At 54.2% G+C, this 22,762-nt stretch overlaps 12 protein-coding genes across 12 annotated transcripts; 6 read left to right on the top strand and 6 right to left on the bottom strand.

Moving 5' to 3' along the window:
* Positions 1-3,983: 3,983 nt before the first annotated feature.
* Positions 3,984-4,118, bottom strand: CTAM01_06530 (uncharacterized protein; the record flags this gene model as incomplete). Its single annotated transcript, XM_060522557.1, has 1 exon — positions 3,984-4,118. One exon carries the CDS (start codon positions 4,116-4,118, stop codon positions 3,984-3,986), a length of 135 nt encoding a protein of 44 aa, XP_060382816.1.
* Positions 4,119-5,016: 898 nt separating this feature from the next.
* Positions 5,017-5,304, bottom strand: CTAM01_06529 (uncharacterized protein; the record flags this gene model as incomplete). The annotated part of the gene is made up of 1 exon (XM_060522556.1): positions 5,017-5,304. The coding sequence occupies one exon, from the start codon at positions 5,302-5,304 to the stop codon at positions 5,017-5,019; it is 288 nt and encodes a 95-aa protein (XP_060382815.1).
* A 422-nt stretch (positions 5,305-5,726) lies between these two features.
* On the top strand, positions 5,727-7,438 carry CTAM01_06528 (major facilitator superfamily transporter; the record flags this gene model as incomplete). The annotated part of the gene is made up of 2 exons (XM_060522555.1): positions 5,727-6,412; positions 6,475-7,438. The coding sequence occupies 2 exons, from the start codon at positions 5,727-5,729 to the stop codon at positions 7,436-7,438; spliced, it is 1,650 nt and encodes a 549-aa protein (XP_060382814.1).
* Positions 7,439-8,735: 1,297 nt separating this feature from the next.
* On the top strand, positions 8,736-8,942 carry CTAM01_06527 (uncharacterized protein; the record flags this gene model as incomplete). Its single annotated transcript, XM_060522554.1, has 1 exon — positions 8,736-8,942. One exon carries the CDS (start codon positions 8,736-8,738, stop codon positions 8,940-8,942), a length of 207 nt encoding a protein of 68 aa, XP_060382813.1.
* Positions 8,943-9,287: 345 nt separating this feature from the next.
* CTAM01_06526 (uncharacterized protein) lies at positions 9,288-10,256 on the top strand (the record flags this gene model as incomplete). Its single annotated transcript, XM_060522553.1, has 1 exon — positions 9,288-10,256. The coding sequence occupies one exon, from the start codon at positions 9,288-9,290 to the stop codon at positions 10,254-10,256; it is 969 nt and encodes a 322-aa protein (XP_060382812.1).
* A 1,313-nt stretch (positions 10,257-11,569) lies between these two features.
* On the top strand, positions 11,570-11,971 carry CTAM01_06525 (uncharacterized protein; the record flags this gene model as incomplete). The annotated part of the gene is made up of 1 exon (XM_060522552.1): positions 11,570-11,971. One exon carries the CDS (start codon positions 11,570-11,572, stop codon positions 11,969-11,971), a length of 402 nt encoding a protein of 133 aa, XP_060382811.1.
* Positions 11,972-12,078: 107 nt separating this feature from the next.
* CTAM01_06524 (uncharacterized protein) lies at positions 12,079-12,213 on the bottom strand (the record flags this gene model as incomplete). Its single annotated transcript, XM_060522551.1, has 1 exon — positions 12,079-12,213. One exon carries the CDS (start codon positions 12,211-12,213, stop codon positions 12,079-12,081), a length of 135 nt encoding a protein of 44 aa, XP_060382810.1.
* Positions 12,214-12,395: 182 nt separating this feature from the next.
* On the top strand, positions 12,396-13,639 carry CTAM01_06523 (uncharacterized protein; the record flags this gene model as incomplete). Its single annotated transcript, XM_060522550.1, has 4 exons — positions 12,396-12,667; positions 12,773-12,987; positions 13,066-13,267; positions 13,321-13,639. 4 exons carry the CDS (start codon positions 12,396-12,398, stop codon positions 13,637-13,639), a joined length of 1,008 nt encoding a protein of 335 aa, XP_060382809.1.
* Positions 13,640-14,544: 905 nt separating this feature from the next.
* On the bottom strand, positions 14,545-15,893 carry CTAM01_06522 (minor allergen Alt a 7; the record flags this gene model as incomplete). The annotated part of the gene is made up of 4 exons (XM_060522549.1): positions 14,545-14,739; positions 14,764-15,256; positions 15,350-15,435; positions 15,867-15,893. The coding sequence occupies 4 exons, from the start codon at positions 15,891-15,893 to the stop codon at positions 14,545-14,547; spliced, it is 801 nt and encodes a 266-aa protein (XP_060382808.1).
* A 112-nt stretch (positions 15,894-16,005) lies between these two features.
* Positions 16,006-16,556, bottom strand: CTAM01_06521 (uncharacterized protein; the record flags this gene model as incomplete). Its single annotated transcript, XM_060522548.1, has 2 exons — positions 16,006-16,257; positions 16,302-16,556. 2 exons carry the CDS (start codon positions 16,554-16,556, stop codon positions 16,006-16,008), a joined length of 507 nt encoding a protein of 168 aa, XP_060382807.1.
* A 2,473-nt stretch (positions 16,557-19,029) lies between these two features.
* On the top strand, positions 19,030-19,851 carry CTAM01_06520 (uncharacterized protein; the record flags this gene model as incomplete). Its single annotated transcript, XM_060522547.1, has 1 exon — positions 19,030-19,851. One exon carries the CDS (start codon positions 19,030-19,032, stop codon positions 19,849-19,851), a length of 822 nt encoding a protein of 273 aa, XP_060382806.1.
* Positions 19,852-19,966: 115 nt separating this feature from the next.
* Positions 19,967-21,343, bottom strand: CTAM01_06519 (major facilitator superfamily transporter; the record flags this gene model as incomplete). The annotated part of the gene is made up of 1 exon (XM_060522546.1): positions 19,967-21,343. One exon carries the CDS (start codon positions 21,341-21,343, stop codon positions 19,967-19,969), a length of 1,377 nt encoding a protein of 458 aa, XP_060382805.1.
* Positions 21,344-22,762: the final 1,419 nt, after the last annotated feature.

Raw genomic sequence — 22,762 nt, 5'->3', positions numbered from 1 at the left:
GAATCGCTCAGGGTGCGCCCAGAGCAAACTGCATACGAGAGCGGAAGAAGGGAGATTACACAACGTAGCATCTGGTGTGATAAGTGTGACGACCCAGCGTGTCGGTTCCGGCGTGCTGGAATTTATTCAAATTCCTGAACGTGCCGCCTCCAACAACCTGGTGAGAAGTAGAAATGAGGTGAGTTGGGACGGGGGATCGGAACCCGCCCTTCCCTCCCCCTGCACGTTCGGCCGCGGGTCGAGGTCCTTCTGTCTCGACTCTCTCTTTCGGAGTTTCTCCCCTCACAGCCCTGCTCCCCTTGTTAGCGCTGGTCGCAAAGCCGCAAACAAACAAGCGGGAACGACGTTGGCAATGCTGGTCTTTTTGCAAATGCCCTGAGTAGGCATCGATCCAACACCCTACCCCGGTCTCTCCTCGTTGGCAGGACAGGGGTTTGGTTGGAACCGTTGCAACCGTGCAACCAACATCGAAAACAAGGGTTGGTCAAGGCGCTTCGCCCTTGAACATATGTATCCACATCCTCCGGGGGCCCTCGAGGCGTACATCCGGAGCTGGAGATTTGTGTTCCTGGATCTTGGGCAACAAACGAGGTTTTGGCTCTTGGAGTCTTGATCTACTCACCTTCAAATCTATCCTCAACACTCATTAGAAGAAGCTAAAGGAGTACGGAGGACCACGGACTTGGAGGCTCTCCTCCTCGGTTCTAGAGCCCGCCTCCCCGATGATAATACGCTGCTACTGGAGGAGATATCCATAGGAGGAACGATTGAGCGGGAAGCTTGTCGACAACCTTGCCAAAAGACCACCCCCCTTCTCTCTCATTGTATTTGTGTTTCCCTCTTCCTCGGAGAGATCGAGTAGTCTCGGAGACGTTGTGCAGCCCTCCCCCATCCCATCATCCTCCCAGCGTCATGTACATCCGATAACCCGGAAGATACCTGCAAGCTTCGATCTGGAGATGTTGGTGGCCATCTGGCTCGCTCGCTTGCTCCCTCCTCCTCTTCCTCTTCTTTCCTTTCTTGGTCCGTGATCCCCCAAACCACTTACTATACCCTCTTCCAACCGATAGCATGATAGCATGATTTCTGCTCGAATGTATCTGTTTGCTTCCCCTTCCCAAATCCCGACCCATGCCCAGAGGCCGTACGGGCGCTGCGGTCTCGGCCGTTGACGAATCTGGCCACCTGAGCCGAATCATCGCGCGCGGACTGCGCTCCGTGATCCTTGGAGTTGATTGCTCTTTGATTCGGTATTACTCGCTTTGCCGCTGGCGAACATCTCCTCGGTTATGGCATTGGCGAGTCGACTACGCAATCCATCGACTGTGATCAATGTACCGATATATGAGTGAGAGCGTGTGGGCAGTATGCGCGTGCGCAAGACTTTTGGTCAAAGTTACGAACACTGCATCTTGGTTCGTCTAAGTCGACCGGGGAACTCGAGTATAAAAAGAATAAAGATTTAGTGCAATCGCCCCTCTCTCTTAGTCTTCGCAGATGAGGTGTGATGATTTAGATGACCCCCGTTCTGCGGGCCGATGAGCGGGCGCGGGCTGAGTTTCCCCTTCAGGCCGAGAACCCCGTCCCCGGCCCCCCCCCCCCCCTCCTCTCTCTCCTCTCTTCCGATCTCGAGTTCGTCCGCTATTCCGCACAACGTAAGCTCGCTAGGAGCTTCCCGTTGCATTAATTCAGATGCGTTGAGATTGTTTTATTGACAGGGGTATGAGGGAGAGAGGAGAGGAGAGGAAGGATTCAGACGGCGCAAAGGCTTAAGAGAAAGAGCGGGTGGACTGGAAGAAGAGACCGGGGGGAAACCGGCATAGCTAAGTGAATTGAATGTGTCAGCGATTGTTTGCTTCTTTTGTGGACATGTATATCCATGGATTTGTTGGTATACGAGATGGTAAGCACCTTGTTACTCCTGCTGCGTTTCCTTACGGCAAGCCGCAGCTCATTTTAGTCACAAGACCTCTCCCCGCGGCGCGACTCGGCGCGAAGCCGCGTGTGTGAAACCGCGGCCGGGCCTGATCTAGATCATGGACAGCGAAGGCCTTGATGTCGATCCGTTACGATGTTACATTTCGAGTCAATATTGCCAGTCGAGGCCAGAGCGAGAGACGATCGACGGGCCAATTTCTTTACCTACCAACGTATGCCTTTCTTGGTGGACAAATGCCAGACTGGGCATCGTCGAGGTGCCACATGAGCATGGCCGATCCATCATCTCCCGCCGGGACGATACATTGCCGAGAGAGGGAGTCAGATATCAGTCAGCTCGCCCGGCAAAAGGTCAAGTTCTGCCGGAACCCAAGATCCAGCTCACCGGTCGTGTTCCGGTAGAGGATGCGGACAATGGGATTACGAGAGTCCATTGAAAACGGTCCGATACCATGACACCTCACACCTCACATTTGGCGCCTGTTGGTCTTGTTGGAACTTGAACATTGTGTTGGTTGGGCCACAGTTGGGCTGTTGGACCAGGCCACTGTGACTTTGTCACACGTCTCTCTCCCCTTCCATTTGTTCATTTACCGCTCTTCAGCCCAAAACAACAGGAACGGGGGGACATGGTCGGATTCGGTATTCCGGTTTAAGCGCTCAGCAGCCCGATAGCGTATGCGGCGGTGGTTATGATCAACACGAGTGCGTCACGTTGCCCGCACGTGTCGTTCTCAAACTAGCAGGACTCGGCTAGGAAGCGATCAGCCTGGAGATGGTCGAGGGTGAGTGATGAGTCCGGCGGGATGATCATGTCTTCAGATTATTGCGGTGATTCCAAGCAATGGTTACCAACAGAGCGAAGAAGCAACGATGTGCTATGTTAATGAATGCTCTATGGCGTGTTGGACACTAAACGGGGCCAAACTAGGCGCAAGCAGATGAAAGAAATGAGAAAGTCGGTGACGAAGGCGTCTGGTTGGTCCCAATCTCAATCAGTTCACCCGAGGCAGATAACTGATGAGTTCCAGCGGCATTTGCTGCAGAATATGTTGATTTAACCAAAGCAACTCAGAAGTGGCGAGTGCCATGTGAGCTTCGGTGAACAGTTGAGGAATTTGAAGATATGCGTCGGGGGAATCCACCATCTAGGAGGTTCGACAACCTAGGGAATAAACATGACATCAAATCGTAGTCCAAGAGAGAGAAAGTGGCCTTTGGAAGGGGAAAAGCCCTCTGGCAGTCCCACGGCCTAGTGCAATAAGACTGTATACTATAAGGAAGACTAGCCAAACAGCATCGGGGAGATCAATAACAGTGTAACAGTGCTCCGTGCCACTCGGAGATAAGTAGTACACGGCCGGGCTATCCCAGGCTACCCGCGGCGCGGCGCGGCGGCAGCTAGCCGGATCGATCCGGGTTTCCACTACCAGTCTCGGAGGCGGCGCACATCGGCCGGGGACCAACGGCATCTTCCGGCCGGTAAGGGCATGTCCTAGCCCCCTTCCTTACATCCAACCGACACTCTTCGCCTCTCTTCTAGGCGTGAATGGAAATAGTTGAAGAAAAACACGTTTGGGCACTTCGCCGAACGGATCGTACGTTAGGACGTGTGTACGTCTTTGAAAACACGTGCCGCGACAGACGGTTGGGCCCCAGTTCCTGGTCGTTATTTGCTGAATACGACAAAAAGAATGATACGCGCCATCGGCTTTGTCGGATTCGCGCCGTTGGGTGATGGAGAAGTAAAAAAGAGTTTCTGCCGACTTCGAACGCGCGTCCGTGTTGCAAAAACCAGGGATCAATCAGGAACCGGAGAGGAGAGATGGGATTTTGAGTTGAGGGAAAGGCTCGTTACCAAGCAGCGTTTGTCAGATGCTTTTCATTACCGGGAGGGGGGAAAGATGAGCACCTCGGAAACCCCCTCATAAGAGGAGATGATCGTTCGATAACTGGGAAGATGGGAAAGGCAAAATAGTACTGATGATTCGTATAGCTGTGGTAGGCCTTTTGCGAAATTGTTAAACTCATCACCCGCTCACTCATCAGTAAGGCGCTCGATCCAACCTGGCTGTTTGCGCCGGGTACCATCGCCGGACACCATTGCCGACGAGAGCAGAGAGAGCAAGATGATTGAGGGTCAAACCGCATGAGTTACAGGCCTCTACGCTCTCGAACATGAGATCGCTCCCCAATCGGAAGTCTTCCAGCGTCCGAACAATGTTGAGAAGGGGTGGTTTCGCGAGCTCCGGTGTCCCAAGCTCCTCGTTCGTTCCTGAGCCGCGGCGTCCGTCCCAGTATTTACACTTTCATGTCTTGCGAGTCAAGCTCAATTTGGCTGAGTTCCCGGCGGCAGGGTGCAACCAGCTCAAGGTCCAGCTTCGTACCTACGAATGAAATAGATGTTTAAGTGAGCTTTACCGTGCCGGCCCATCCGTTCTTCTTCAATAGTTTCATTCTTCGTACTCATTATCTAAAGCGTCGTTTGAATCTTCTTAATTGAGCGACAACTGACAGCGCACCCGTTGTCCTATTTAGGAAATTTAAATGCCCACAATCAAAAGGAAGCGCCGATCCCTAAATAAGAAGCTGGGTAATAGAAAACCGGCCTGATGGAAGCCCCGTGCTTATTTTTTGGAACACCCAACCTCAACTGTCAACTTCCCCGTCTTACGGATAACAAGTCCGAGAGGACTTTTGTATCCGTTAAAAAGAGACAAAACGCGTAATTGATCCTTCCAGACACTATCTGGAAAGTGACGTGGTTTTCCTTTTGTTGTCGCCAGCCCAACTGTCCAATGTCCGGGGCACGCAAGTTATCGAACCTATGAGATCGTAGTATGCGACATTGCTGACCTTGCAGCGAGCCGCAATTCGCACTCTTTGGCAACTTTTTTGCGTTTGATGACGGCACAGCTGCGTGGTGCGTGTCTCTTCTCCCCGTCTTCCTCTCTATCTTCCTCTCTTCCCTTTCCTTCCGGGGCTCAATGTCCGCGCCATCGAGACAGATAACGACAGCACACACACACACGCAACCCTTGAAGAGTCGATCCGTCGCGTTTCCTTCTCACTCATTCTTTACCAGTTGTTCCGTTTCTTTCTATTCTTTTTGTTTTCTCCTACCCATGTCGAGAGCACGTCATCCCGCCAATTATTGAAATCACGACCTGTACCCAAAGTCCCAACCCCTACCCCCCTATGAATCCCAATACCTATCCTAAACAGGTAAAAAAGGGGGAATAGCTGCACTCTTCCTCCCATCCTCCAGCAAACGCACGTCGTCACGTCAGACGCAACAACCCAGACAACGCAAGACCGCATCCGGCAGCAGCAGCAACACGCAGCTCGCATAATCAAGAATCGCATTTTATTCTGTCCGTCTTACACTCAGAACGCGTATGCTACTATCGCAGGGAGGGCCCCCGTTTCAGAACTCTGCGCGTGTCTGAGAGCCTAGTCCAGACCCCGTCAAACCCCCAATTCGCATCGGCAATAAACTGGCATCTCATCCCAGGGATAAGATTGTACTCTGCAGCTACATATACATCTTGGAGTCTCCTCTTTATCTTCCCTTTTCTACTTATCTCTTGACTACCCACACCTCGGCATTTCGCGCCATTGCTATATGTTGAGGATACCGGCTGTGGCATACCGGATATCCTGTGCGCCTTCATCTCGCATATAACAACGGCCAGACCTCATCGTTACACAGATCTTTGCAACTCGATTCCAACACTGCTCATCCACAGAACCCAACTCACAAGGACGGCAACCGTACACACTTCAAGATGCGGTCCCGCGCCGAAAACTCAGACGAAGACACCGTCGTCGACGACGCCGGCTCTCCAAGATCGTCCACAGACTCATCAACAGAGTCGACCCCCCTCTTCGCAACCTCTTCCTCAACAGCACCCAACAAGAGACCAGCAACAGGCCGCAGCAGAACAGACTCCCTCCTCACCGCAGCGACCCAGCTCCACGTCCCCAAACTCCACAACGCAGACGCCATCGTCGCGACCTTTGTCACAATCATCCTCCTCGGCGCCGGCTTCGGCGGCCTCTGGACCATCCCCACCACCCGGAAAGTAGAAGACATCGTCTGCCGGCAGTACTACGGCGTCCTCTACACCCAGGACGCCATCGACGAATCCAAGTGCAAGGAGGACGAGATCCAGAGCGAGGTGGCCATGATCTTCGCCGTCTACAGCGCGCTGCAGGCGTCCATTGGTGCCGTGTCCGCGTTTCCATGGGGAATCGTGGCGGACCGGCTGGGGAGGAAGCAGGTTTTTTCGTTGGCGGTGTTGGGCCAGATGCTGGATCAGGCGTGGTTTCTCGTCGTGTGTGCGTTTCCCAAGGTGATTCCGCTCAAGGCTTTGTGGGTTGGGCCGTCGATGTTGCTCGTTGGCGGGGGCAACGCTGTGTTATCTGCGGTGGTGTTCTCGATGCTCTCTGACGTGACAACCTCGGAGAACAGGTTCGTTCCCTTCTTTGGTATTTTCTCCTCCCGTATGTACAGCCTGCTAACACGCCGAACAGAGCCAAGAAGTTCATGGCCGTCCACCTGGCCTCCATGATCGGAAACCTCTGCGCTCCCGCCATCGCAGGCTGGATGATGGAACGAACCGGCCCTTGGCCCGTAATGTGGCTCGCCTACGCCGGCTTCGCAACCCTCCTCTTCACAATCCACCTCGTCCCGGAAACCAAACCTCCCGCCGCCAAAGTCTCCTCAGACCCCATCGCCGACTCCCCCGAAGCAGACTCCCCCGTCATCGGCACAATCCAACACACCTTGGCCCGCCTCAAAGAATCCATCGCCCTCCTCAAGAACCCCTCCCTCGTAATCCTCATGGTCGCCACCCTAAGCTCCTACCCAGTCGTTATGTCAACCTACCAATTCATGACAATCTTCGCCTCGAAGCGGTACCACGTCTCCCTCTCCCAAACAGGCTACCTCTCCTCCCTCTACGGCTTCGGCGTCTTCCTCACCATCGTCGCCGTCCTCCCCGCCCTCTCCAGGCTCCTCGCCTCCGCCAAAGCCCCGAAACCGCTACGCTACACAGACGACCACGAGCGCGACCTCTTCCTGGGCCGCCTCTCCTCCGTCGCCCTCCTCCTCGGCGCGCTGACCATGTCCGCGTCCCCGACCATCGGCGCCTTCATCGGCGGGCTGGCAATCCTGGCGCTGGGTTCCGGGTGGGGGAGCTACGTGCGGAGTCTCTGCGCCGTGTACGTTGACGCGGCACACCGCACGCGGTTGTATTCCATCATCTCGCTCGTCGAGACGGCGGGGCAGACATACACGCAGCCTATGCTTGCTGGTTTGTTTAGTCTGGGGATGAAGCTTGGCGGGGCGTGGATCGGGCTGCCGTATCTCGGCGTCGCTGGGTTCTGCGTCGCTGCTTTGGGGTTGCTTCTCATGGTTAGGCTTCCGCCTGCGGAGGGTAAGGGGGCGCATGCGATGGGGGATGATGGTGAAGATGTTGGTGCGAGTGCTCAGTAATGATGGCTTCTTTTTTTCCTTTTGTTGGCTTTTTTGTGATTTTGTAAGAATTGGCGAGAATCAAGATACCAAGACGTAGATTGAGTAGATCCCAGCACTTGAGCCTGGGGAAGAAATTCGAGAATAGAGAAGATTTGCAATACTCCCCTTGGAGACTGCCTTGAAAAAGTGTATCAAGCTGTTGGCGGTAGACCCCGGAGAGATTCCATAGGAGCCTGACGTCTGCAAGAACAAGATCGGCGCAAGCTCTAGGAATGTCGTCCGCGTGAAAGCCGGCATTCAACGGCATCAGGTGGTGTAACCTACTTCCCGTAGAACAATTGATGAAAAGAAAAGGATTCAGATGCGTTTTGGCGGTAGCAAGATCGCGGTCTCCATCATTTTGAATGGTGATCTGCTCGACACGAGTCCTCTTTCCCAACGGCACTCTTGATTCACGGCGACCCTTAAATGTATAGTATAGAAATATCCAATGAGTCGCAGGCATGCGTTTAACAACGTACTACTGACGAATCATCGGATGAGAATCCGCCGTATTGTCGCAGTTGATATGGAACTCCTTGTGAGCAGCATAGCACTAGCTTTACAAAGTGCAAAGGGGGGGGCGGAAGCGATGTTTCTATACTAGGTCTAACTTAACCCAGCTTACTTCTACGAAACCAACTGTACAAGACTGCAGATACCAAAGAAGGGAATCATGTATCAACCAAATGAGAACTCACCATTCGTATCGTCAACGCTGACTTTTCCTCCCTCCCTATCCCCGCCTCAACCTCCGGCGTCCGACGTACCCCCAGAGACTCGCACCTTGCTGCAGAACCCTCAGGCAGCGATGGGAAATACTCCTCTACCGTCCATCTTCAACGCCGTAAGAGGGTGACTGTACGCCATAGAAGGCCTCCTCTTGTCTCAATGGCCCTCATCGAAAAGCAATCCCCTCATTCGCGATGGGTAGTGATGAGCGACAATGGAGTCAGTGCCTGAAGTTCCTTACCTTAGGTACGCAGTAGTTTGAGTCTTAGCAAACGGGTTTTATTACCCAGGATATATCCCCACTTATCTGTGAATTTTGGCCAATGAGCACATGGTTGTCACCACGGGCCTTTGGCTTAGTGGAAGCGTCTGATCATCAACTCCGGATATATTGACTTCTACAAAGCAGAATCACTTGCTTGCCTGCTCGCCCATTTTCAATTTTGAGCACACGGAATCATGGAGTCAATAGATACACTGCCACAACTGTGTAGATAAATTAGTGCGATACGCAGCAGTACGTACGAGCTCACCTCCAAGGGAGATGCAGCGGGTGGCAGCCGAGGATCGCGGGGCGATCTGCAGGGCGTTGGCGCCCTCTCTCCCGGGGCCGGGGGTCGAATGGTGGGGCACAGCCACAGCGACCAACGCTGCCCACAAGATGACGGCGGACGCTGAGAGCCACTTGTCCATCGGCTTCAAGGGTCTTCCCCAGCGGAGGGCCGTTTCAGACGACAGGGGCAGCGCTTAGTCGTACGTCATTTCCATTGGGAGAAGAGAAGGGGAAAAATAGGAGGAGGGCGAAGTTCCTGGCTCATCCTGCGCATATATGCAGTCAGACTTTCCCATCAGGATCTGATCTGCAAAGTTTGACCTTGGTTCGAGTCCAACTGTCGAAGCAGATCAAATCGCCATCTTGACCGACTGGCCAGTCGATAGTGACCACAGCCGATATTCGCGTGACGGCTTCACTCGTTCAGCCTTATCCCTCGAGACTCCCCTCCAGTCTACCCCTTAACACCAGTATTGCTCGACCTTGCATCTCTTTTCGAAAAAGACGACAGCTCCGACGAACTTCTTCGATTCCACCACCGAAATGTCCGTCTTTGACAGTCCGAATTGCACCGTCGCGGAGAATGCACCGGTCGCCAGCGATGCCGGCGTGGCTGGCCGAGGCGTGCTCCTCTCCTTCATCATCACAGCCGGTCTCGCTCTCATCATTAGTTCCTCCATCATCTTCCAGGAGATGAAGGGAAACCCGTCAAACATTCGTCGAAAACTTCTCAACAGTTATTCAGATCAGCAGATCCTCCAGGGCATCGGAATCGCGTGCGTCGGGCTCGCCAGGATCAACGTCATGGTCCCCTATCACTTCTTCATCATTTGGATGCTCTCAAATCTCTCCATGGCCGTCCACAACGCGACGCTTCTCGCTCTGGTCCACGATTTCCGCCGAGATTGGGTGTTGCGATGGCTCCGCCAATTCCTCATGTTTGTCAATCTAACGCTGAACGTCGTGTATGGCGTCTTCATCCTGCAAGGCGTATCAAAGGGTATGCAGGAATCCAAGCTGCCCGTTGCTTGCGTGTGGGTGGTCGGCAACGAGGGAAAAGGAAACCAACAAGGGATCAGCTACGTCGGCACCGTTGTTGTCATCATCGCGAACGCTCTCGTCTTTGCTCTGGCAAGCTGGTACCTCCACCTTCGGACGCAAAAGTTCATCAACATTATCAAAATTATCGGCATCCTTCTTATGGCAGCGTCGGCTGTTGGCGCCGCGGTTCGATGCATCATTGCTTCTGATGCCTTTGGCAATGGCCCTTCGTACGAGCTGAGCGACCAGGGCGAGAGAGGTTGGGGTTTCGGTCAGCTGCTGTCGCTCCTCGTGCTGCTGTTCCCCCTTGTGTCCATGGTGGAAATCATGCGCGGCGATATCAAAGTAGCGCCCTGCGACTTTTCAGACGGAAAGATGGGCGACAGCACAGAGATGGGCAACTACCGGTCGTCGTATCAGCCAAACCCGTTTTTCGGCTCGCAGACAAATCTCTTCAAGAGGGGGGGTTGAAGTTGGTGTGATTGTACAAAGGGAAAAGGGAAATGAAGACACAATCCAGAAGTGGACCTCATCTGGTGATATCGTTCCCCGTCAATTGAGAAAGCAGAGCCGAGCCAAGGGTCTGTCTATCTAGTTTGTGAAGACGGCATAAGGGACGCGCGTGGCTGCAAGGATCTCGTATACGGAGTAGGGGCACCCGCCATTGCTGCTGTCGATACTCGGAACGTAGAAGGGCTGCTGGAAGCTAGGGCTGCGAACTGCTGGTGGTGTTGATTGAAGAGGAGGCAGAGGTGGAGAAGGACATTCGGAAAAGCAATGATACCCAGGATAAGAGCGCCACATGGTGAGGAGTTGGTGGGAGCGAGCAGTGGAACAGACGGCGCGGGAGGGCGGGAATGAAGGTTATCAAGTTAGCGCGTCTCGACATTTTTCAGCTGTTGGTCGTTAGCCAAAGTTAGCTTCCCTTTGAATTAGGGGTAAAAGGTGTCTCGAGGAGGACTGACAGGACTGGACAATCTGACACGATTGTATCACGAGCAATAGCGAGGCTTTATTGGACGCCACCGTCGGACCTGAATGCCATTCTAATGCAGGAGAATAAAAATGCATTTTCTCGTCGGTTCAGCATTGCGACTACAGAAGAGGACACTTTGGAGGTTGAGGCAGATATCCTTACTACCGTAGCTTCGCACCGAGGGGAAAGAAAGAAAGGAAGCGCCTGATACTTCGATGCGGAGTATTGGATAACAATTGATCGCCCACCTTCTCCTGTTCCCCGGTATCCCGCACATCAACCTCCACTATTCTATGCTGCCTTCGTGCTTCCCCGTCCCAGCTTTTGAACTCTAAATGCAGTCGGAGTCCCTCAATTGACCGAACTGCGTCACGTGCACCCGACAGAACGGCACTTTCCCATCCATGTAGCTGCCAGTCGGCACCTGCCCTTGGCCCTTCGAATGGTAGCAGCCAAGAATAAGATGCCTCCTTCCCAAGTGCATCGGCCATTTTGAGGCTAGTCAATCAGTTGAATACCTTACTCTGGGCTTGGCTGGGTATCCCCACTCTCGACGCCAAACACGACATGTTTCGGTGCAGTACTAAATCTATCTCGGACACAGCAAGAAGTATGCCCTCCAGTGCCTCCACAGATACAAGGCGAGAAAAGGTACCCCGTACCTACAAGCCAACAAGATGCACTTTGGCTTCTTGGGAGGCGCTTATCTGTGGCACTTGCCATCTTTTCTAGCCTGCTCCTGAGGTACCTTCTCAAGTGCCATCCATCTCTTCCACATTTCAGAGTTCCTTCCAATGGCACCCAAGGAATGAGCGAACAATGTAGTTCCTTCCCTCTCCCAGGTATGGACCCAAACCCCTCGCAAGTCGCAAGGAAGGGAGGCAGAGACACACGCCTTGGCTCCCTGCCCGTTCCTGCCCGTTCCTGCCCCGAGAATGCCACGCTCAACGTGCTGGATCATCACGGGAAGTCACTCAGGGCAGGCGTGGCAGTCACGCAGTGCAGGCAATCGCAAGTTCAGTCTCGTACCTCGGTGACTTCCTCGTCTCGCCTTCCTTCTGCCTTTGGATCTCGAGATCCGCAAGGGTCTGGAAGTCTGGAGGGAGGAACCTGGCCGCCACCCCTCCCCTTCCATTCACACAATGCTCCGGTCCCTCTGTCCCCATCACACGACGGCCGACGACTGCCCAGTCCAAGGAACCTTAAGTAGTCGTCTATAAGCTTCCTCTTTTTCCTGCTCTCGCCTCGTCCTCGTACTGACGTTTTCATCCATCCTTGGCGTGACTCGTCTCCTTTCCCCTTATCTCCTTGGCCTCCTCACTCTTCTTCTTCCAGTCGCTCTCTTGGCACTATTCGAGAGATCTGCGCAAGTCCACTTCGTCCGCCCGTGGCTTGCCCTTCTCCCCGCGCCGGCTGCTGACCAGCGCTGATTGCGGTTCTTGTTCTTCTCATTCACTTTCTCCGTGACGCCCATCGTCGTGCCTTCATCGATACTGTACCCCTCGATTACGTGTCGATTCTGTCCACTTCCGCCAGAGTGACAGCTGAGCCTCCACGAATCGACTTATACACTCGAATTCCCAGCAAATCTCCAGAAAACCCCAGTCACAAAAGACAACCTCTTGATAGCAACCATGGCCCTCGCTGCAGGCTCCAAGCGCATGGTGCAGATGCTATGGCTCGCCGCCGGTCTGCTCTTCACCCTCGCTCTGCTGCACTCCCTTGGTAGCCCTGATAAGGCCAAGGAATGGGCCAGCAACAAGGTCGGCGCCCTCGTGAACAACGATGGCGGTCGCAACACCATGAAGGAGTTCATGGCCACTGCCGAGTCCATTTGGGCCAAGACTGTCAAGCAGCGTCACGACATGATTGCTGAGGACTACGGTGATGCCTCGTTGATGCCTTTGTAAGCCACCTCCATTTCGCCGCCGCCGCACTCCCCGTATCCACTAGATGAGGATTCGATGCCGACACCGTCGTAGATTACATGGCTAACCAATATTCCCACCAGGTTCCCTGCCACCGACCCCGCGGCCTACGGAAAGCACCCTTACTCCGTCTGGGACTTTGCCCCGGCCTCGTACAGCTGCCCTCACGAAATGGAGCGCGTCGGACGTATGGGAGACGGCGGCAAGTGGGTGTGCGGCATGTCGAGATATGTCAACTTCCCCAGAGACCGCGAGTGTGTCATCTACTCCTTTGGTGTCCGTGATGAGTCCAGCTTCGGTAAGGGTCCCTTGCATGCAATATGGCAAACACCTATTTCCCTCTTTGTTTGAACAATCACTGATGACGCACCTCCAGAGAACGAGATGCTGAGCCGCACCAACTGTGTTGTCTGGGCCTACGATTTCTCCGTCGTCGACTTTGGTGAGCAACTCGAGCCCGGCAACCGTGCCAGAGCCCACTTCCTCCAGGCCGGTATCTCTGGCAAGACGGATAAGACCAAGACGCCCCCCTTCTACAGCATTGCCGACCTGATGAAGATGAACGGCCACGAGTACATGTACGTTCCATTTACGCTGAAGTAATAACGATCATCCACTAATACCACACCAGTGACATCTTGAAGATGGACATCGAGTTTGCCGAGTTCGAGGCCATGGACGGTTTCGGCGAGGACTTCCCCATCCGCGCCGGCGAGGAGCTCCCTGTTGGCCAGCTTATGATTGAGATTCACTTCTTCAACGGCATGACTGCTTCTAACTTCCTCGACTGGTGGGAGCGTCTTGAGTCCCGTGGTCTCCGCCCTACCTGGACCGAGCCCAACCTGCTCGCCGTCACCCTGAACTTGGGCAACAAGGACCCGCTCCTTGCCGAGTACACCATGATCAACGTCCACGACAGCAAGAACGTTGTCTTTGGTGGCAGACACTAAGTGGGCTATGTAAACATTACTTTGTTATTGCTGGCTTGATAGGGAGCGTACTGCACGGGGCGAAAATGTGCATGGTCACTGGCGTTATTTACAGTAGATCGGTCAACATGGGAAACTCGTTTCAATAAGTGGTTGAGTCTTGCCTGCCTGTGCTATCAGTGAAATCGTACGATGCCCTACAATCGCTCTGCCAATCATAGTAGAGCTAGATGGATTGAAGATTCGTGGTATCACAGCAGATCTGCGAGTGTCCCATAGTCAATCCTCTTCTGACAGGGATGCCAAGACGCGCTGGTTCGCCGAGATTGTGACCTCAATCCCTCGCTAGCTGGAGAGGTGGCTCGGTAAAATTCATATTGCAGATGTAGCCAACGAATCGCAGAGCAGTAAACATTGTGGAGGGTTTTTCAGGGGTCTGACCAAATCTTATCGCGAACGTCTGGTCTTCACGAGAGTGTACTGTTGCAGCTTGTCAATTGGGCATTTTCACACCCCCAAATTACCTGAGGGATTGGAAAGTGTAAGAATGGATGGGTGGTCTGCAAGATGGGTTGTCACTAATTCCCCTTGAGCCCAGACCTTTAAGTATTCTATCCTGTATCGCTCTACGGCGAACTACATACAGTAAGTTTAACCTGAACCAGAAGTCAGTTTTCTTACTACGGGGAGCTCCCCGGTTGTCCATCGAATCACTCCACTTGAGTAGGCATGGTTGGAAGGGTTCATCCGCTGCCGTCGCATACATACTAAGGGTTGGTCAAGATGTGTTCACTAGGGCTTAGCGAGGCAGTCATGTCACTCCATAGAATAACTTTGAAATATATCAATAGTAAGTGAGGTATCATTATTATCTTTTTTTTTCAGTAAATTTCCCACGGCATAATGGCAAAAACAACCCCGTCCTTTCATTGCACGACACATTTGCTGGGCAGACCGCACGGTCCGGCCTTGACATCCTTGTCGTCCAACTCCTGAGGGGCCTTTCGGGTCTCCGTCGCCGGGGCCGGCTCCTTTGCTGCCGGAACCGCGGGGTCCGCCTTCGCCGCCGCCGGCTTCTCGGATCCGTTCACCCCATTCGCAACGGCGGTAGCACCACCGCTCTCGCTGCCATGCAGTCAACCGACGTGCTTGGCAACGGTGTGGTAAAATGCCTCGCCCTGGATCGTAGCAATCTCCAGCTCCTTCGCCGAAGGCTGGCGCGATCCATCAGCGCCCGCGAAAGTACCCGCGCCCCAGGGGCCACCACCGTGGACCTCGGACAAGTCCGCCATGAGCGGGAAGGCCTTGGCGTACCCGAACGGAACGTAGATGATGCCGTGGTGGGCGAACGTCGACATGGCGGCGATGGCGGTGGACTCCTGACCTCCGCCGAGGGAGGCGGTGGAGATGAAGAGGCCGGCGAGCTTGCCCCAGTAGCCTCCCGTGGACCACTGCTTTCCGGACTTGTCCCAGAAGGCCTTCCACTGGGCGGGGAAGTTGCCGTAGCGGGTTGGGATGCCGAGGAGGAAGGCGTCGTAGGATTCGAGGGTGGCGGGGTCGTCTAGGACGGGGACGTCTGTTGCTTTTGGGGGGGCGCCCATTTTGGTGAGGACCTCTTCGGGGAGGGTCTCTGCGACTCTGTTGTGTGTTAGTCATGGCATGCTGGCGTTTATGTGTGTACGGGCAAGGTGTGTCGTGAGGGTGAGGTATGGGGGGGGGGGAGAGACGTACTGGAAGAGGTCGGCGGTGCCGCCGGCCTTCTCGATGCCCTTCTTCTCGGCCTCGGCCAATTGGCGGATGTGGCCGTACATGGAGTACTGGAAGATCGTGGTGTTAGCAGGACGGTCATAATGTCAAGGGGGGCTATTCTTCGGGAGTTTGGGATAGGGTAGCGGTGGGTGTGAGGTGTGAAGGTGGGGTTCAGGGCGCTCTCTTGCGGGCGAACAGGTCGTATCATGGTGTCATTAACGGCGTCGGCAGAGGAAGCCGCGCAATCGAATGGAATGGGAATGTGTTTGTGTGTGTGTGTGTGTGTGTGTGTGTGTGTGTGTGTGTGTGTGTTCATTTCATTGTGTCTCTGAGATGGTGATGGCAGATTTTTAGAGGCATTGGAGCACTCAATGGTTGAGACTGCGGTGTGTGTGGTGGGAGAGTGAGGTGAAGTAAGGTGATGTGGGGAAGGGGGGAAGTGACAAGAAATTACCCGATTAGGAAAGAAGTGCTAGGTTGTAGTAAATAGTGGACTTACGTAGACGATGGCAATCTTGGGAGCCATTGTGACGGATTGATGTCTTGTATGGAGATAAGGGAAAGGAAGAGTGAATTGGTGCTCAATAGAGAGATGCTGGGTGTAGATATCGAGACAACAAGAGGGGGAGGTCGTGGCCTTATATCAACATGAACAGGCGCGCGCAACCCCCGCCGAGCATACGAGACAGAGACAAGGTGACAAGCAAAGATGGGAAAGAGAGGGGAACGAGACGGGCGTCTTGCATCATCAATGGCACGCTAGGCTGGGCAAAGCCACTGGAAAGACTCGATGGGAGTCGGACGAGGGAAAAGAGAGAGAGGAATGCAGAATGGGGCTGGGCTGGGCCAGTCGGGTACCCTTGGGATGCGGTTTCATCAGGCTCTTCGGCCTAGTGGGAATTAGCTACAGTAGAGCCATTGAGACTATCCGTACACGAGAGATATGCTGCCATGGCTGCTCATGTAAGGTGAAGTCAGCAAGACGACGGACGCAGTTGGAAGTGGTGGAGGAGATGTGGTGGTGAGGTACCTGGAGCTTTTGCAGGAGGTGGGGAGCTAGGTAGAGTTGTACGTACCGCTGGTGTCTGCCCCTCTCTGCGGGTCTGTGCTCCACTGAGGGGCAGGGGAGGGGTTCATGTCCTTTCTGTTGCCCGTAGGTATCATTTGACAAGTACCTTGCTTCACTCATCTTCCAAGCTGCTTGCTAGTAGGTACCTTGAGATGAGTTTAGTTCGCGAGTTTGACGACGGCATCGTAGGTTCGGTCAACGGACGGGAGAACCGATTAAGCATCAAACGGGTGCGGGTGAGATGGAATGCGACGGGCTCTTCAAGATCATGGTTTGTTTTGGCGTTGGGGTGTGATGGTCCCGAAGAACACCCAAACGACCATCCGTAGACTGTAGTAAGGTAACCTAGGTACGTACGTTACCCCATCCGAGCCCTGTCAAGCTACCTTACCACCATACCTTGCTTCATCTGCACAGCATCCAATACTACCTACGTAAGGTGGTGACAGCCGGGGAGACCACGGCCAGCAGTTCGCAAACGGTCAGGGCGGGCCGGAGAGAGAAAGTGACAAAAAGTGTTGGTGTGTGGGTGCTGAATAAGTGCTTAACAACCCCAGCTCAAGCTATCATAAGCCTTACCAAATACACGGGCAATCCCTTCCATGCCCATCGATAAGCTATGTATACCAAAAGTCGTTACGCCATGACAGAACGGCACTTGTTTGCTAGCCTACGGAGTGAGCTTCTAGATCCTGGTCTTCGGGGAGAGCTACCTAGCCGCAAGGTAAGCTTGGTAAGGTAGAATACAGATGGAATTAGAGGTTTTCGGATCACGGATTAAGAGCGGAGGAGCCTCGGATCCAAGGCCTGCCGCCATCAGAAATGGTGTACCCCGTAAGGCTTTGGTGATGACCAACTCGCGCGCGCGCTGAAATCCTCGATCAGGTGGAAATCACTCGAGCGGCTCGCCAAGCTTGTAATCTCGTTGAATTGTTCTATCAAGCAACACGGGCGACAACAAGGTGCAATGTACATGTCCTGACCCAGTAGATAGAGAGACGGTGAAGGGAGACTAGGCTCATCTCAACCTCATCAGCCGATGCATAGTACTGAGATGTACGTACTGGTCTAGCCAAGGTACGGATACCTCACTGGATGAGATTAGTAGTACCTGACAAATGAGCCACCGCCGTCCCCCCACGAAGCTGACAGGTACGGCCACGGCTACGGCCACGGGTGACGGAGCCGACAGATTGAGGATCGATGATCGGAGCTGCAGAAAGCACGGGCCAAAAGTACAACAATACCTGTACATTCCAACTTCAGTCACGGCCAACAGCTGGCAGCTGTCACTATTCACGCTGCGAATCTTTTGGCGCGCGGGAATAAGAAGCCACAGAACGCCAAAGTAAGCGTTGCTAAGCTGCCGCCCAAGCCATCATCCAAGGCTGAATCAGCACCACACATCAATATACGGGGCAACAGGACCGTCTCCGCTGAATTGATAGGGCGGAGCTCTCCCCTGATTGCATACAACTCGCTGGCAGCTGCATCTTCCCAACGCCCTACCGCGGTTCTTCGTCCCCGCTGGCAAAGGGGCTCCATCCTCTTGCAGGACGAACTTCCGACGCTGGAGCTCTATCATGAATCATTTTCTTCAAAGGAGAGCAAGGTGACACCGTTTGAATATCGATTGGAAGTTTGGACTTGGCGTTGAGCAGCTTGTCATCCGCGTGTCTTGGTGATAGTACCAGGCAATCGGGATCTGCTTGTCGTTCTCGGTCTCGGAACATGACTTGAGGATGGAGCATCAGCCCCAGCGGTGCGAGAACGAGGTTTATTCATGACGTTACGGGGGATAAAATATTCTCCATTGTTGCTGGATTCTCCTACTTTTCATCTTTGCTTGTTCATCTCTAGGGGTTTACTCTACCTTACATTTCCATGCCTCATCCTCGGCTGAGAAAGACCCCTATGAAGAACAGCAACGTTCAAAATCATTTATCTCATCGCAAGACTAGCTGTCATTGAAGCAGCCATTGGAGCGATGTGATATATTCGTTGAAGACGGAGGATAACTGAAGGAGAGATATCGGACAGCGTTTTCTCCCGATACAGTACCGCGTCTTAATGTCTCTCTCATCTCTCTTCCCTCGACACCCACAAAGAAAGTCAACTTTATCTTCTGACAATTGCAGATTCCTCGGGCATCCTAAGCATGGATAGCAATGGCCAACATGATAAGATGAGTCAACCAGCAGACCTGCAGGCCTCTTAAATCCTCAACAGCCTGCCCACAGCTCTTTGGCTCGCACCAAGTCGTCTACCAAGAAACGCCATCAATTGCTTTCTGCACCAAACTAGTGTTTGGCGATGGGCTGCCAACGGAGCTGACGACTAGGTCGATACTTGATATTTCCTCTTTAGGCAACCAGCTAGTCAACGACAGGTCTGACATCAGCACAGAAATCTGCATGTAGTCAGTCCAGCTGATTATTCCCCCCTCACATAATGCGTTGAAGGGAATCTGATGACTTTCCTTCTCATGTTTCTCCTTTTCACTTTTTGATCACGAAGTGAGTAGCCTACTACCAGGAGACTACACCAACACCACATCTCCAGAAACATCAGGTGAATCACCAGACCTCCAACCATGGGCCAGGAAGCCTCCAAACCAAAACCCGGCACCCGCCTCCAAGTCATCGGCGCGGGCCTTCCCCGCACCGGAACCGCCTCCCTTGCCAAAGCCCTCGAAATCCTCCTCTCCGAAGACGACGGGGCCGGTGCCCCCGTCCACCACGGCGGCACCCAACTCACCCACGGCCCGGAATCCGAGATCCGCTCCTGGATAACCTGCCTATCCCACACGCCCATCCGTACCGCCGCCGACGAGAAAGTCGTCCTCGACACCCTGACCACACACTTCCACGACGGCTACGCGGCAGTCGTCGACGTCCCCGGAATGCTCTTCACCGAGGAACTCGCCGCGCTGCACCCCGACGCCCTGGTCATCTGCACCGTTCGCGATCCGGAGGCGTGGGTGCGAAGTATTCGACAGACGGGAGAGCGGAGCCTGCAGGCTTTTCTGTCGTTTGCGCTGTTTTGGCTGCCTACGATGAGGTGGTTTCCGCAGTATATTGATGCTATTCCCAACGGTCGGTGGGGGGAGTTATTTCCCCCGGAACAAGAAGCGGATGGGGTGCTGCCTACGCGACGGGTGTGGGATTTGCATCAGGCTTGGGTCAGGAGGGTTGTGGACGAGGAGAGGTCGGTGTTTTATGATGTTAAGGACGGGTGGGGGCCGTTGTGTGAGGCTTTGGGGAGGCCGGTGCCTGGTGTGCCGTTTCCTAGGGTGAACGATGGAGATGCGATTGATAAGTTTGCGAAGGAGCAGATTATCAAAGGGTTGGTGAGATGGGTTGTGGTGTTAGGGAGCGTTGCGGCTGTATGTTGTGGGTGGTGGTGCACAAGGTGAGTATCAAGAAGTTAACGACCAGAATTAAACAAATCTCATCTATTCGCAAAGGGGTATATAGTCCAACTACAAGAAATCTATCCATCTGTACCTCGTCAACCATCATCAACGACTCTCAAGCCTTCAGATCCCTCCTCTCCCCCTTCAACTGAAAGATCTTTGCCGCGGTAAGCACCATCGACCCAACCGTCAACGCCGCCGCTCCATACCCGATCATGGACTGCCACGCAACACCGCTATAGTCACCCAAGATGGCACCGGCAATCGGTGTACCGATCAAGATGGCGATACCCGCCACAAAGTTAATCATGCCCATGCGCGTGCCGACGCGCCCGAGGTCAGGCGACAAGCTCACAATTACCGTCGGCGAAATGCTCACCATGCCTCCGGAGAACAACCCATACAGGATCGCAAACACGACGAGACCCGCCATGTTGCGGATGCCGAGCCACGCAAACATGAGCACGGCTGAGCCCGCGGCGACGGAGATTTGCATGTACAACGCGCCGACCTTGTCCGCGAGGTAATTCGGGATCACGCGGCCCGGGATGCTCCCCGCGCTCAGCAGCGTGACAAAGTATGACGAAAAGTTTGCGGGACCAATATCGTGGCTGACGGCGAAGAGCTGGATGTAGAAGTACGGCACGTACATGGCCAGGAACCCGACAAACGAACCCGCCATGACGAGCATGAAGGCCGGGTCACGGAGCGCGGTGCGGTCGACGAGGGAGCGCTTGTGGCCCGATGGCGGGAGGCGGGTGTGCATGCTCACGGCGGGGATGACGGACAATCCCAGGAGGATAAAGGCCATGATGCGCGTGGCCCAGCCGAAGCCGATGCGGGGCTCGAGGTGGCCGAAGAGGATGGGGAAGCACATTCCCGCGATCGGGGAGCCCGTCGCCGCGAGGCCGATGACGAGGGCGCGGCGGCGGTGGAAGTATTGACTCAGGATCGCGGTGGAGGGGAGGAAGACGAGTCCGCAGCCTAGACCTACGCAGACGCCCTGTGCGAGGAGGACCTGCCAGTAGGTTGTGCAGAGGGAGGTCATGAACATGCCGAGGATGATGAGGGTGATGCCCGCCCAGAGGAGCTCGCGGAAGTAGCCTGCGTCGTACAAGGGACCCGAGATGGGGCCGACCATCATTAGCAAGGCGCCCTGGAGGGACCCGATCCAGGAGATGGCGGAGGGGGTGACGCCGGGGAGGGTGCGTTCGTAGTAGGTCTGGTAGACGCCGAACGTGTTGACGAGGCCCCAGGTGTCGGCGAGGATGACCCAGGAGCCGAGGACTTGGATCCAGGCTTCGAGGCCGCCGTCTGGGACGGGGCCCGGGGTGGATGTTGTTAGGGGTTCGGCGCCGGCTGCGAGGGTTGCTTGGGGTTCCGGGTCGGCGGGGTCTGCGGGTGTGAGGGTTGTTTCGGAGGGGGTTGTTGAGCGAAGGTCCGGGCCGGAGCCGGACTTTTCGGTTGTGGTGTTTGTGTCTCCGACGATCATTGTGGGCGTTATCTGTATTGTGTCTGTTTTGTTTGTTGCCGTTCAGACGAGTAGGTGTATCTTGCTTGATATCCTTGGTTTGATGAGAGAGGTTGCTCAAGTACTTCTTGGCGGACCGACTTGTTGTTGCAACGTTGGGTGGCGATCTTTGGTCTACAAGTTGCGGCGCGCTATTACGACACGAGTGTGAAGGAGAGCGTCTTTCAGGATAGATTAGACATTAAGTATGAGTGTAAGCCCTTGCATCAAGCGATCATGGATGGTGGGAAATCGCCGAAGATGGCCTTATGGTCGTTCCAAGCCGAGAAACTCAAACATAGAACAAGCAGTACCAAGAAGAAGGAAGAAACCATGCGGTATGGACTAAGAATCCCATCGGGTAGCAGTGACGGCAAAAGGAGTAAAAGAGTGAATGCGAGAGAGCTGCGTGGCGGACAGTCACAAGTGGACTAGACCATAGTCAGACCAGACAAGACCCCTTGACCGGATATAAACTTGGCTCGAAAGAGGCTGAAAATGGAGACCGCTCATTGCACCACCGAGGTCCACTCTTTCGTACACCATCCTTGGTGTTGGGTCCAGAGTGGAAGGGTGCCGACAGGAAAAAAGGAGAAGACTTCCATGCAGAGAAAAAAGGATTATCAAAGGGCTCCGCCGCCACTGGGGTCCCGATAGGGCGGCAGGCAGGCGGGAAGTGGTGGTAGGTGGAATCGGCGCGTGGTGCCGAACGGATGAGCCCGGCCAACACTAGACTGCTAGTTGGCGGCAGGGCGCTGGTGATGGGACAGCTCATCAAGCGTTGCTTTGCTGTTCATGTTGACGCCGGTAAGGTCATTGGAGTCCAAGGATGCGGTAGTTGTGCATGGTGCTGATGTTCTGAGATGGTATAGACTCGTCGCTGGACGGGTGTATTTGGTGAATGATGCTGTTTTCGCCGATATGAGAAGTAACATGTTCGTCCAGACCTGCTGAACATGAACTCAGAAAGACTATTGGAAAGAGAAGAAAAGCATCAACAGATGCAAATCACAACAACACAGAAAGACTGAGATTGCCGACATCAACTCCCGCTCTGGAGCCGTCTCCGCTGTTCTGAATCCCACCGGGGGGCTCTGTGCTCCACGAGTCCACGATACGTCGATACCAAGAGGAAAGTGGAATGATTTTGGTCGACGACGATAGCGGCCCGATTCCTGTCAGATTCGAGAGTCAGGGTTCAGACTTTTTTTTTCCCCTTGATCCATCTCGGCGCTTGCGCGATCGCCGAGGCCGGTGATCCACTCTGATATCTTCGTTCCAGGATCGAATTTAGATCCGAGATAAGGGCGTTCAGCATCAGATGTTGGGATTGGTGAGGAAAGGTTTACATACTCAGATACTCAATGAAGGTCGCTTCTTGTGATGGGATGATGATGTGAA

This window comes from Colletotrichum tamarilloi, assembly GCF_030869305.1.
Source record: "Colletotrichum tamarilloi strain Tom-12 chromosome Unknown Scaffold_18.1, whole genome shotgun sequence".
Taxonomy (NCBI): Eukaryota; Fungi; Ascomycota; class Sordariomycetes; order Glomerellales; family Glomerellaceae; genus Colletotrichum; species Colletotrichum tamarilloi.
Note: the sequence above shows the minus strand (reverse complement) of the source record. Positions and strands in the feature narration are given on the sequence as shown.